This window comes from Taudactylus pleione, unplaced genomic scaffold (genome assembly GCF_031769625.1).
Source record: "Taudactylus pleione unplaced genomic scaffold, aTauple2 ptg000216l, whole genome shotgun sequence".
Taxonomy (NCBI): Eukaryota; Metazoa; Chordata; class Amphibia; order Anura; family Myobatrachidae; genus Taudactylus; species Taudactylus pleione.
In genome coordinates, this window is record NW_028284618.1 from 8,388,633 (window position 1) to 8,402,112 (window position 13,480).

At 49.0% G+C, this 13,480-nt stretch overlaps 1 protein-coding gene across 1 annotated transcript in view; it reads left to right on the forward strand.

The window, feature by feature from the left end:
• Window positions 1-13,480, forward strand: part of LOC148517484 (ATP-dependent translocase ABCB1-like) — a 121,354-nt gene that overhangs the window by 68,408 nt on the left and 39,466 nt on the right. The window contains exons 14-17 of the mRNA XM_088478661.1: window positions 724-894; window positions 1,267-1,428; window positions 3,631-3,804; window positions 11,909-12,055. Coding sequence (XP_088334787.1) covers window positions 724-894; window positions 1,267-1,428; window positions 3,631-3,804; window positions 11,909-12,055 — 654 coding nt within the window. The remainder of the gene's footprint in view (window positions 1-723; window positions 895-1,266; window positions 1,429-3,630; window positions 3,805-11,908; window positions 12,056-13,480) is intronic.

A 13,480-nucleotide genomic window follows, 5' to 3' on the forward strand; every position in this document is an offset into this window, starting at 1 on the left:
CTCCCCCCCCACAGGCATAGGAGACTGCTGCAGTTGCTGCTGTGAGGTAAGACGGAGGGGGTGCGGCGACGGGCCCCGGCGGGTGGGCTTTTCAGGCATTTCTCTGGTCCTTGGGCCACTCGCAAAGAGACACAGTATAATGAGGCTAATCTGGTTAATTGTATTATTTTGCTGATAGCCACAGCAATATTATGGACCTATGTGGCCAGCATGGGGGCTTGTTACCCTTTAAATCAGGGATGGGGAACCTCAGGCCCAGGGGCCGTATAAGGCGCGCGGAATCATTTGGTCTGGCCCTCGGAGCTTTTTTCTGCTAGCCTCATCTGGCTAACAGGGTGCCTAGAATGGCACCCTGTAGCCAGAATCTATTAAGCAGTGCTGCCTGGAGTGTCCTTAGGACGCTTCAGACAGTCACACCGCTGCCCTTACATCTCCCCAGAGCATCCTGAGGTGCTCCGGGCATTGCTGTAACCACTAGCGATTGTGACCCCGCCACCATGTGACATCATGTGGAGGGGCCATGGCCTAAACCAGGCCCACAAAAATTGTTATATATATCAAAATGGCCTTCGGCAGAAAAAAGGTTCCCCACCCATGGTTTAAATCATGATTAATTTAATAATAAGAAGGACTATATATTTTGTTTACACTGTGATACTTGATACAGTAGAACAATTACATGGCTAAGTCCTGGTTTAGTGATGGAAATATGTATTTTTCCAGAAATATGACACCCTGGTGGGAGAGAGAGGAGCGCAGATGAGTGGGGGTCAGAAGCAGAGGATCGCTATCGCACGGGCGCTGGTTCGCAACCCTAGAATTCTCCTTCTCGATGAAGCCACCTCTGCTTTGGACACTGAGAGTGAATCTGTGGTACAGGCAGCTCTGGATAAGGTATTAGATCGTGGAATTAAATTAATGTATTACATATAAGCCTCACTGAGCAGCATTTCATGGCTGAATAAAACATGGGGGTCAAACTAATGGTCTTAGTGGCTTGCATAGAGTTGAGCATTAATCCACAACTAAATTTATCTGTAGGCTTCTCATTCTTCTCATTTGCCCAAAAATGGCCATGTTTTGAGGCTTTCCTAAACTAGACAGAGGTGAAATAATCTGATTGTATGTAAGCCAATTATACTATAGGAAAATCCTCATTATTTGTCCTGTTGTGAAGTGTTGAGTATAGAACTGTCTGGAACCATCATCAGTTGAGAACCTCACAACAAGTTTTCCTAACCAGAAGGTCTTAAATGTTATTTACAGGCTCGAGAAGGTCGGACCACCATCGTCATCGCCCACCGCTTGTCAACAATCCGAAATGCAGACAGTATTGCTGGATTTCATGACGGTGTCCTTGTGGAGCAAGGAAGTCACAGTGAACTCATGAAAAGAGAAGGGATTTACTATAAACTGGTCACCATGCAGGTGGGAGAACATAACTGCAGTACAGTTTCCACAAATACAAAACTTGCCTTGTATTTTCGGTGCCACCCATTTGGCAGGAATATTATGGATCCGGTGCGGTCAGTGGAGGTTTGTTGGAGCCTCCATAGTGCAGGTTTTCTCCTGGACTCCCACAAGGAGGTTTGACCCCGGTGCTGACACCACCCAGGTCGCAGCCTCTGAGTAAGCACCAGAAGCGATGGTCAGGAAAGGCTTTGTTAAGGGGCAGGTACGAATAGTTGAATTGGGGCCCAAGATGCATGAATAGAGGCACTGAGTCTTGGAGTAGTTGAGGGTGAGCTAGTACATTGGAAGTGGAAATGCAATATGGTAGACTGTATGGAGGTGCAGGGTGCCTGAAGTGCTGACAATTACACAGTGGACTGTAGAGAGGCTTGAGGCACCAATAGACTAGAGGATACCATGGTAGACTGAAATGAAGCATTAGGTACAAGGAGGTTTGAGGTAGCTGAATGTAATGAGGTACGAATCACTAGGAGTACTGAAGATAGTGCTTGTGACACCAAGAGGTCTGATGATAGTACATTTGACTGCGGTGAAGCACCAGGAAGGCTAAGGCCTACAGTACATTGGCTGCACGTAGGTGTAGGGTCTAATGAGGCATTATATAATAATATTGAGCTAATTGCAAAAAGCTGTCTGTGTGAAAGTGGGAAAGATGAATGTATAACATTATTGCGTACTGACATATTCCCCAAAATGGAATGCCATTGTTGCCAGCAGCTGATGGTACAAAGACTTCTACAGTATAATGACTAGTTCATATTTCATGTCTCCCTCTTTTAAAGTAGCTGAGTACTTACTTTAGTAGGAGGATAGGTAGGCATCCAAGTTGTTGCATTAAAAGAAAGCCTGGTTAGTATGGGTGAGGGGGGACAGAGGGGGCAAGAGAAGGGGGGGGACTTGCGGGTAATAGGGCGGAGTAATGGAAAGGGTGATCAGCGTATAGGGCTTAAGGGAAGGTAATTACCTGGGGAGAGGGGTATATAAGGTGAGGGGTATCCAGTCACCTTCCTCTTGTCTGGAATCCAGTGGAGATAGCTGCACAGAAATGTCACTAGCGGCTATTTGCATTACATTGGCAATACAATTTCCCATGTCCCCACCGCCAGCTAGAATAGGTAATTCACTACCTTGTGTATCTGGTGTTCCCTACACCTCTGAGATTGCATGATTAATTAGGAGGGAACATCTGTACCCTCTGTTTCCTGTCAATGAATGTAAATATTTTTTGTCATGATTCCTTCAATACACAGTACTGCAAAATATGTTGCTGCTTTATAATTGAAGTATAATAAAATTGCAGAGAACAGTAATAATGTTACAGCTGTTGGATGAGGAGGGACAAGAAACTCTGGTGACCTGGGTCTTGGGAGTTAGATATTATTATAGTGTATAAAATGCTTATCTACAGTACATTCAATAAACTAATAGTAGTTATAAAAACATAATAGTGTTTGTATTTCACTGTGAGTACATAAGGTCAGTTAGTACTTTGTTTTCTTATTTTATAACAACTTGCTAATGTGCAATAGCCCATACAATAACTCTACTAATTGTCATTGTTTAATTGATTAGCTGATTGGTTGCTGTGGGTTACTACATATACAGTATAGCACGTTTATGAAATCACTCTCTGTAAGTACACACAGAAATGTCCATAGTACAATTCAGATCCAAAGCTACATTTGTTCTCCTAACTTTCTGTAGTAGGATATATAATATTAAAAATAGTTAATTTTGTCATACAAACTTATTATTATTTTTTATTATTACTATTATTATTAGTAGAATAGGTGATTCTGTGGACAGCCGTACTGTTCTGCATATATCCATTTATGAACAAGTGACACCTAATTAGCGGCTTTCTTAGCTAAATTAGAAAAGCAGAATTCATAGATTTAAGTGGAACAGCGCCCCCCCTGTGGTCCAGATATGATAAATCTTAAAATACATAAAATTTCCAAAAGTGTAATGCTTAATATAATCATCTGAGTTTTGCTATTTTTTAAACTCCTGCACGTAGGCTACACAGGGGCCCTTCCTGCTCTTGATCCGTCCCTGTCTTTCCTTCTTTCTCTGTACACACAGCAGCCTGCTTATCTGCTCTCCTACCTTCATACAACCTAATTGTAACACTGTTGTTACTTTGTGTCACTGTAGACATTAGATTCAGAGAAAGACAAGGAGGGTTATATAGAAGAAGGGATTGAAGATTCTGTGAAACGCTCTGACACAAAACTACTGAGGAGGAAATCCAGTCGGCTTACCAGTTTCAAGAAAGCATCGGAGAAGGAAGATGTAATGTACGAGGAGGCCGATGGCGATACAGACGAGGTGAGTACCCTATGACTTTGGGTCTACCGACCTCGTTAATGACAGGACCCAACGGGGTGCTGGCATCGGCAAGTGCGTACACACTTGACGATGCCGGTAACGACGGCGCAACAGTGGGGGCCATTCTGCATGGCCCCCGCTCACAATATCGCCGGGCGATGTCGCTGACGACGCGCTGGAGTGCACATTGTCAGCAACATAGAGGGTACATACTGCCCGATGTGTGTACCCGGCTTAAGATTTATGACAGATATCTACTCCTCTGTTTATATCATTCTGTCCATCATGTAAAGCAGGGATGGGGAACCTCAGGCCTGGGGACCGCATAAGGCCCCCGGAATCATTTGGTCTGGCCCTCTGAGCTTTTTCTGCTAGCCTCATCTGGATAGCCGGGGCCTATAATGGCGCCCTGCAGCCAGAATCTATGCAGCAGTGCCACTTGGAGCGTCCTTAGGATGCTTCAGACGGTCACACCGCTGTCCTTACAGCTCCCCGGAGCATCTTCAGGATCCCCATGTGACATCACACAGAGGGGGCGTGGCCTGCACCGGGCCCACGAATAATGTTATATATATCAAAATGGCCCTCGGCAGAAAAAAGTTTCCCCACCCCTGATGTAAATAGTCAGCATATGGGACAAGACAGATAGAGTTGAAATATGCACCCCCTCGACCTTAGATATAGTGTGAAAACAGATCCTGGTTTATATTAGTTTTTTGTCAACTATACACCGAGTGTGGCATTTGTTATTGTTCCCTTTTGTATTGTATTAATTAATTTTATGTTATTATATGTTGTGATATTGTTACTTTATACAACAATTATCAGCAGTGTTTATTTTGAACGATAGGCCAGAATCTGTTTTATTGTACTTATTACTCTAATGTTTTATTAGAATCAGAGATGTTATGTCCAAATACAGTGACCGTTTGTGGTCGTGTCTTTCCTCCTTTTTTATGTATTTTTCTTTTTTTTTTTGTATGAATAATGTACGATATGTATGTAAGATTTTTTTATTTTTATGTACTGCTGTTTTCTATGCTATAAAAAATCATTAAAAAATACTTTATTAAAAAAAATATATCAACATAAGGGGCTGATTCTGAGTCACACAGATCCGTGCACGGAAGCAGATGGCGAGTTGTTGCATATACGCAGGGGTACATTTACACATGTTTGCATATGTTTGTCCTATTCTGGGTCAGACGGAACTTGGCCCGGATCTGTCTTTCCATGAAGTAGGTTGTTTTTAGGGCGTGAACCTGGCGGTGACAATGCGATCGCCCTTAACCACCCTGACTTGTTTGAAGTGTCGTCGGTGTGTAACAAAAGCTCCGTGCGATTCTGGGTTGTGCTTACGGGGAAGGGAAACTAGTTACTGACGGATCTTTTGCACCAAGCACGGGACAGGAGCAATCGCAGATGCTGATGATGACGATTGCGGCGTCCGTTATAAAATGGATGGGCGGCACAGGTTTCTGCTTGAACACACACGAATCCCCGCGTTAGTAGATCGGCTACTGGCATTAGCATAAGGTAGTGAATCCGACTTCGGCAGTTGCCAGCAACTACAGCCAGGGGAGCCGAGAGGGGGGGGGAGCGGGTACACATTACCTGGGCCCGGGCTTCCTGAGGGGCCCGGCGGGGGCCCAGGTCCGGCGCCGCCCCCTCTTCCCTCACAGCAGCCCAGCACACAGCGTGTGCTGAGCTGCAGTGGGAGACTGCTCGTGGCTGCTGAGCACCAGCCACAGCAGTCTCCTATGCCTGTGGGGGGAGCGATCACACTGATCGCGCCCCCCTGGCTTTGAGCAGGGCTGAGGGGGCTCAGAGGGCCCCCCTACCCAGCATGCAGCAAAGCTTTTTTCTACTTCAGGGTCCATAGGGGGTCCACAGGGTTGACCTTGGGGTATAGCTTGGATCTGGATCCACGGGCACCATACAGTTAAAGCTTTAGCTCCCAGGATGCACTTGGGTCCTCCTCTATACCCCGCCCCCGAGCCACAGGCACCTCAGTTTCAGTTTGGTGCCGGCCGAAGTCGGTTGCACTGTGCAGTGGGGCTGCAGGAGCAGTCCCTAAGCTTTATTTTTACAGAAGAAAAGTTTTTAATTTTTTCTCTGGTTTTACACTTAATGCGGCAGCATAGGATTGTCCTTCTGGACGTCCACGCTGCCGCTCCAACACCCCGCTGGCGCTGCGACGCCAGTACTGATCTGGCGATCACAGCGGGACCCCGGAGTTAGTCCTAGCATGGCTCCGGGACCTCCCTCTGATTGCTGCCGGACTCTACGGGGAACAGGTAAGCCATGAACAGCGCTCTTAGCGCCGCTCGCGGGGATAAACGCAGTCAGTTGCCGCCGGTCTCTGGGGACAGACCGGCGGTGCTAGTAGTGGCGGCGGGCTCCCCCTCATGCAGGCATACCCCGCGCTCCGCTGGACCACCAGGGTATAAGTTCCGGAGGGGAACCGGCATCCCTGGGGTTAAATACTAGCCAGGGGAGGCAGCCTTCCCTGGTTTAGCGGCTCCTCCCCTCAGCTCAGCGCGCCTTTTCTCGTGTACTGGCGTCGCTGAGCTGCTCCTCTGCTGGCCACTCCTCCTCAGAGCTCTCCGGCTATAACGCAGGCTCCCAGGCAGGTGCATGGTCAGGTCCCCCTGTGTACCTCTCCCCTACCTAAAGGACAGTGTACACAGCGCTTTAACTCCCCCCAGACACTGAATCTGGGTGGTTGAGGGTAGCGATTGGCGCAGTAAGTACAATCTTCCTGCATTGTATGTGACTTTGCTAGTGCTGCTGTCTGTACTTATTCTCTAATTGCTGTCAGCTTATATCTATCCCTTTGCTTCTCCTACAGCCCGAAGGTGTGTGGGGGAGGGGCGTTTTCTATTAAACTCACTTTTATAAATCATGTATTTGTGAGGTCAGTCACATACTGTTGTGTGCTACACAGTACCATATTTTTGGGCCTGTTTGTGTTGCATGCTGGTGAGTGCGGGGGTGTTAACACCGTATGTCCTCTGCTGATAAGTATTTATTGCATAATTACTGTATCATGTCTGATGAGGAGACTGAGCACTCCGGGGCTCCTGTGTTGCTTTCCTGCAGATGCTGTTCTGCTGGTATTAATGGGGGGGGATTTATCTCAGGATGGTCTTTGCGGGCAGTGCCAGCTGGCACCAGGCCCCTCTATAGCCCTATGCAGCAGGACCCCCCTTGGGCGACATCTATTGCAGATGTCGATCCCTACAGTGACCCCTTCTGGGGCATTGTCCCAGCACTCTATCTCCCATTCCCCGGATATTCCGCAGGTATTGAGGTCTCCCTCCGGGGCCCAGACTGTGAGACAGTATTCGGGGCTGCCTGTGTATGTCCAGCCGACCCCTGTATCACAACAGTCTGTGGTGCCTTTTCAGAGCTTCCCTCAGTCGGCTCCTCCGCCTTGGGTGGATGTTCTCTCTAACTCGGTACAGAGTTTGGCGGCCTCAGCCTCGGCTTTTCAGTCATTTTTGCAGGGTGATGTGCCACAGAAGGCAACCTAGCGGCCTGTTGTGAGTTTACTCACTGCGCAGGTATCAGAATCGGATCCCTCTTCAGATGATGGAGAGGTCCATGAGGATTCTGATTTGGGTGCTGTGGGACAGGAGGTTGAGCCTAGGTCCTCCATTAATGTTCCAGCATTAGTTAGGGCGGTGCGGGCTATTCTCAATATAGAAGAGGAGGCACCGGTCCCTAAGTCGAAGTTTCCTGACTTCAAGAAAGCAAAGGTTACTTCTAATGTGTTCCCTCTGTCCGATCAGTTGGCGGATCATATGGCGGCGGCCTGGCAATTACCCAGCAAGAGATTCCAACCGCAGAAAAGGTTGGCTTCTCATTATCCCTTTCCTGAGGATCATTGCAGGAAATGGGAGACTCCACCGGCGGTGGATTCACATGTCACTCGCTTGGTTAAAACCGCTACGCTACCATTGCCGTCTATTTCCTCTTTAAAGGATCCAACGGACAGGAAAGTGGAGATTTGTTTGAAGTCCATTTACTCGCTCTCCGGAGCGGTGGCGCGCCCGTCCATGGCCATTTCCTGGGTGGCTAAAGCCATTGAGAACTGGGCCAATGCCTTGGAGGATTCTCTTACGGACGATGTTCCGGATGTTCAGAGAGCATTAGTGGCACAAATGAGGGATGCCGCTTCCTATATTGGGGAAGCGTCATTGGACGCAAGCATGTTAACCTCTAGAGTTTCGGCTGCGGCTGTGTCTGCTCGGAGATCCTTGTGGCTGCGGTCCTGGAGGGCTGATGCGGACTCTAAAAAGGGTCTGGAAGCTCTCCCCTTTAATGGAGATTTGCTATTTGGTCCGGATTTGGACAAAATAGTGGATACCTTGGCTAAGTCCAAGTCGGCTTTCCTCCCTTCGGCTTCTGCGCCGGCTAGGGTGAGGAGCACTGCCGTTCGGTCCTTTCGGGTTCAGGGTAAGGCCAAGGGCCAGTCCTTCCCGAGACATTCAGCGACCAAAGCCTCATCCAAACCCGAGAAGCATATGGAATGCTTGGCGCCCCTCTTCCAAACAGGAGGATAAACCTGCTGCCTGACGGGACGGGCCTCTCCCTGGGGGACCCCAGAGTGGGAGGCCGACTTCTCAGATTCGCCCAGTGTTGGTTCAGTACCACCACGGATGCTTGGGTTTCGAGAAGTAGTCTCTCAAGGGTATGCCCTGTCGTTTCGGTGCAGGCCGCCCCACCAATTTTTTTGCACGAGTCCTTCGCTGGACGAGTCCAAAGCTTCGCATCTCTGTTTCTGGTGCAGAGACCCAATGGGTCTCATCGCCCTATTCTGAATTTAAGGTCTCTGAACAAGTACCTCAGAGTTCCCAGGTTCAGGATGGAAACATTGCGGTCCATCATCCTGGCGATGGAACCAGGGGACTTCATGGTCTCCCTCGATATCCAGGACGCCTATCTCCATGTGCCCATGGCACCGGCACATCAGCGGTACCTGAGGTTTGCTATCCTAAACCATCACTACCAATTTTGGGCATTGCCTTTCGTTCTTTCCACGGCTCCGAGGGTTTTCACCAAGGTGATGGCAGTCATGGCTGCCCACCTTCGGGGTCAGGATATACGGCTGCTGCCGTACCTGGATGATCTGCTGCTGCTGGCGAGTTCCCCGGAGGTGCTTTTTCATCATCTACACCTGACAATTGCTTGTCTTCAAGCACATGGGTGGTTAATAAATTGGAAGAAGTCGTCTCTGATCCCATCTCAACGGATGGTCCATCTGGGAGCACTTCTGGACTCCAGTCAACAAAGGATTTTCTTGACTCTGGAAAAGGTATCCTCCCTACAACTGAGGATACATGATTGCCTAAGCAGTGGCAGGGTGTCAATACATTCGGCAATGAGTCCTGGGGTCCATGGTGTCGGCATTCGACATGGTGGAGTTCGCCCAGTTCCATTCCAGACCCCTGCAGGGGCAGATTCTTGTGGAATGGAACGGGTTGTCCCACCGGATCCGATCCCAGATGCTGGTATTGTCCCCGGAAGTGCGCCGGTCCTTGGCGTGGTGGCTGCAGTCAGCTCATCTCAGCCAGGGTCGCCCCTTTTGGAATCTGGACTGGGTTCTGCTCACGACAGATGCCAGTCTCCGGGGTTGAGGGGCAGTGACCGGCTCGTTGTCTCTTCAGGGCCGTTGGTCGGCGGAGGAGGCCGTCCTTCCCATAAACATTCTAGAGCTACGGGCAGTGTACCGTGCTCTTCTGGCGTCAGGCACCGTTCTCGGAAGAGCAGTTCAGGTGCGATCAGAAAACGCCACCATGGTGGCATACATAAATCACCAGGGAGGAACTCGCAGTTGAGCTGCGATGTCGGAAGTGTCCCAAATCCTGACTTGGGCGGAGGGCCACCTTCCAGCAATATCGGCAGTCTTCATCCCGGGAGTCCTCAATTGGGAGGCAGACTTCCTCAGCCATCACGACGTGCATCCCGGGGAATGGTTGCTTCTACCAGAGGTGTTTCAACTTCTCGTGGACAAGTGGGGACTGCCAGAATTGGACCTGATGGCCTCTCGTCACAATTACAAGTTGCCCATATACGGCTCAAGGACAAGGGACGTGGGCGCAAGCCTAGTGGATGCGTTGTCAGTGAAATGGTCGTTTCACCTAGCATATCTGTTTCCTCCAATCTCCCTGCTCCCTCGGGTACTCAGAAAGATCAAACGGGATGGAGGCACGTTTCTGCTGGTGGCTCCAGCGTGGCCCGGATGTCCTTGGTACTCCGATCTCAGGGGCCTGTCTGTAGATGCTCCGTACCTTCTGCTTCAACGTCGAGATCTGCTGTCTCAGGGTCCCTGCCTTTACCCGGATCTGGGTCGACTGTCTTTGACGGCATGGCTCTTGAGACAGCCGTCTTAAGGTCCCGGGGCTTTTCAAGCTCTGTCAACAGTACCATGCTTAGTGCATGTAAACCTGCCTCTGCACGGATTTACCACAGAGTGTGGCACACTTTCAATGGTGCGAGTCTAGTAGCTATGACCCTCAGGTGTTCAGAGTTTCTAGGATCTTGGCATTTCTGCAGTCAGGTCTTGACCTGGGCTTACGGCTTGCTTCCCTAAAAGTTCATGTATCGGCCCTGTCAGTGTGATTCCAACGAAGAATTGCCTCACTGCCTGACGTTCACACCTTGTTACAAGGTGTGCTGAGGATCCAGCCTCCCTTTGTGCCTCCAGTGGCTCCGTGGGACTTGGCGGTGATTCTTCGGGTCCTGCAGGGACCTCCTTTTGAGCCTCTTGAGTCGGTTGACCTCAAGTGGTTAACACTTAAGACTGTGTTTCTCCTGGCTCTTGCTTCGGCCAGGAGGGTATCCGAGTTGGGGGCACTTTCCTGTAGCCCCCCCTTCCTGATTTTTCATCAGGACAGGGCTGTGCTTCGCACCCGTCCTGAGTTTTTGCCTAAAGTGGTTTCTAAGTTCCACATAAATCAGGAACTTGTGGTACCAGCTTTTCAGGCTCCGGGTCTTACGGCTGGTGAGGCTTCGCCGGACGTGGTCCGGGCTCTCAGAATTTATGTTGAACAGACGGCCTCTGTTAGGAAGTCCGATTCGTTGTTGATCCTGTTTGGTTTCCATAAGAGGGGTTGGCCTGCCAACAAACAAACTTTAGCCCGTTGGCTTTGTTCTGTTATGGGGAGGCTTATATACAGGAACCTTTACCTGTTTCAGCCTCGGTTAAGGCTCATTCCACTCGGTCTGTAGGCCCTTCTTGGGCTGCTAGACGTGGTGCCTCCGCTGTTCAGCTGTGTAAAGCGGCCACTTGGTCTTCAATTCAGACATTTTTGAGGTTTTATGCGTTTGACACCTTTGCCTCTCAGGGCGCAGGATTCTCCTTTTTGCTCAGGAGCGTCCCCGCCCTTAGTTGAACTGCTTTGGGACATCCCCAAGGTCAACCCTGTGGACCCCCTATGGACCCTGAAGTAGAAAACAAGAGATATGGTAAGAACTGAATTTTGTTATCTCTGTTTCTACGAAGTCCATAGGGTCCACAGGGCGCCCGCCCTGACGCACCTGGCTTCAAATGGGCTGTGGTACTGGTCACCGCTGTTTCCGTCTCCCATTTCTGTGAGTATGGTTTCTTGTGTGTTCCAGTCTTCCTTCTCTCTGTTTAGTCTCCTCCATCGGCCTAGGCTACTTACCAACTGAGGTGCCTGTGGCTCGGGGGCGGGGTATAGAGGAGGACCCAAGTGCATCCTTGGAGCTAAAGCTTTAACTGTATGGTGCCCGTGGATCCAGATCCAAGCTATACCCCAAGGTCAACCCTGTGGACCCTATGGACTTTGTAGAAACAGAGATAACAAAGGTAAGTTCTTACCATATCTCTTGGTTTTTTTTTCCGGGAAGGGGGGGTGGCTATGCCTCACGTGATTAGGCCACGCCCCCTGTTACCCGGGCCCGCCACGGCTCTTGGAGAGCCTGACTACAGCCACTTTGCGTGTGACTCAGCTTCAGCCCCCATTATACGTAGGGGTAATCATCACATTCATATAACCCTTACAAAAAAAAATTCCAAACAACAAAATACAACTACTGTAACTTTCCCAATGCATTGCCAATGTGTGTTTTTCAGGCTGAAAAGGTGCCGCCAGTCTCTTTTCTGAAAATTATGAAGATGAACAGGCCAGAGTGGCCGTACTTTGTGGCGGGAGTCATTAGTGCAGTTATCAACGGTGCCACACAGCCAACGTTTGCCATTATATTCTCCAGAATTATCGGGGTATGTCAAGAACTTCAAATCAAAATAGAATTAACCTATTGAACCCAATGATTTAGGTGTTAGATCACGAAATGTGTAGAAATGACATTACATCAAGGCATGCAGGCACTTCTGCTATTCAAACACGTCTGGCCATATTTCCTAGTATGTACCTGTCACTTTGCTTTCTTTGGGCCTGATTCAGTACGGATCGCAAATGTAGCTGTGATTATGCACGCAGTGTCACTGCGATGATATGCTAATCCACTGCAATCGCTATGCGTCGCAGCACAATATAAGGACGCCCACTTTACCTTGCCCACATCCGTAATACTTTGCAAGACTGCAAAAACATCGGTAACATCGAGTACCATCGGAGCCTCACGCACACTTGCACAAGGTCAGACCTTACTCGGAAATTGCTAACCTCATCGCACGCAGTGAAAGCCCAAGCTGCGTATGGCATTGCAGTGCCTAATTTATACATGCCCCTGCACTGGCACGCCTTTGTTTTGCCAACCACCCCTCCGTCCACCACCCCCAAACGGTGCTTCCTGTCAATCAATCTGTGATGGGTCTGTGTAGTCACTGCGATCGCAGTCTCGACCGTGGAGGAATGTTCGCGGACGCTCACTGCATGCATGGGCAGAAGTCAATAATCGGCTGATTGCGTGCATAATCCTTGCTGGATCGGGCTCTTTGTACCCCACTCAATCACACTTGAAAGCATATTTGGCCCTTGTCTACAGATCTTTCTATTGTTAGATTCCTCTTGTACTGTATCTCCTTATACCTTCTAATATTTGTAGCCTGATTGCTGCAAACACTCCTGCATGTCTTCCACACTCCAGAAGTCATATCCTTCTCTTGTCGTCTCATGTTACTCATCCCCTAAAGCAGGGAGGGGAATTATTTCAGGTGGGGGGGCCATTGATCAAGTTTTAGTTAATTGCTGAGGGCCACACACACAATATTCTGTATTCATGCAATGAGCCACATTACTGACTATAATAAATAAAATACAACATGCCAAATCTATAACATTTTTAGAAGAATGTTCGTCAGTCTCATGAAATAAAAAGGGAAAATGAGATAACAAATAATAATAATCCACCTTTTTAGTGCTGCATGTAGCAATTTTCGTGTGGTAGTGACTCCAGGGATTAGAGTATTAAAATAATGGCATCTCAGTTATGAGTATGTCATGTTATCATTATATGACCTGATAGCCTCAGTGTCCATGGATGTGGGAATTGGATTTATCAGAGTGACAGACTCCCATGGGTCGCCTCTTATCTCTCACCTTTTGATTAGTACCACACACCTGCGCTCAGTGCACTGATGCCCTCTTGCTAGTCTGCGCTGGCTGTTAGGTCCCACACCGAGGAGGCTGTTAAGTGCAAGGTCCTGGGAAGCTGGAGACCACAGAGATGGAGAAATACCCCC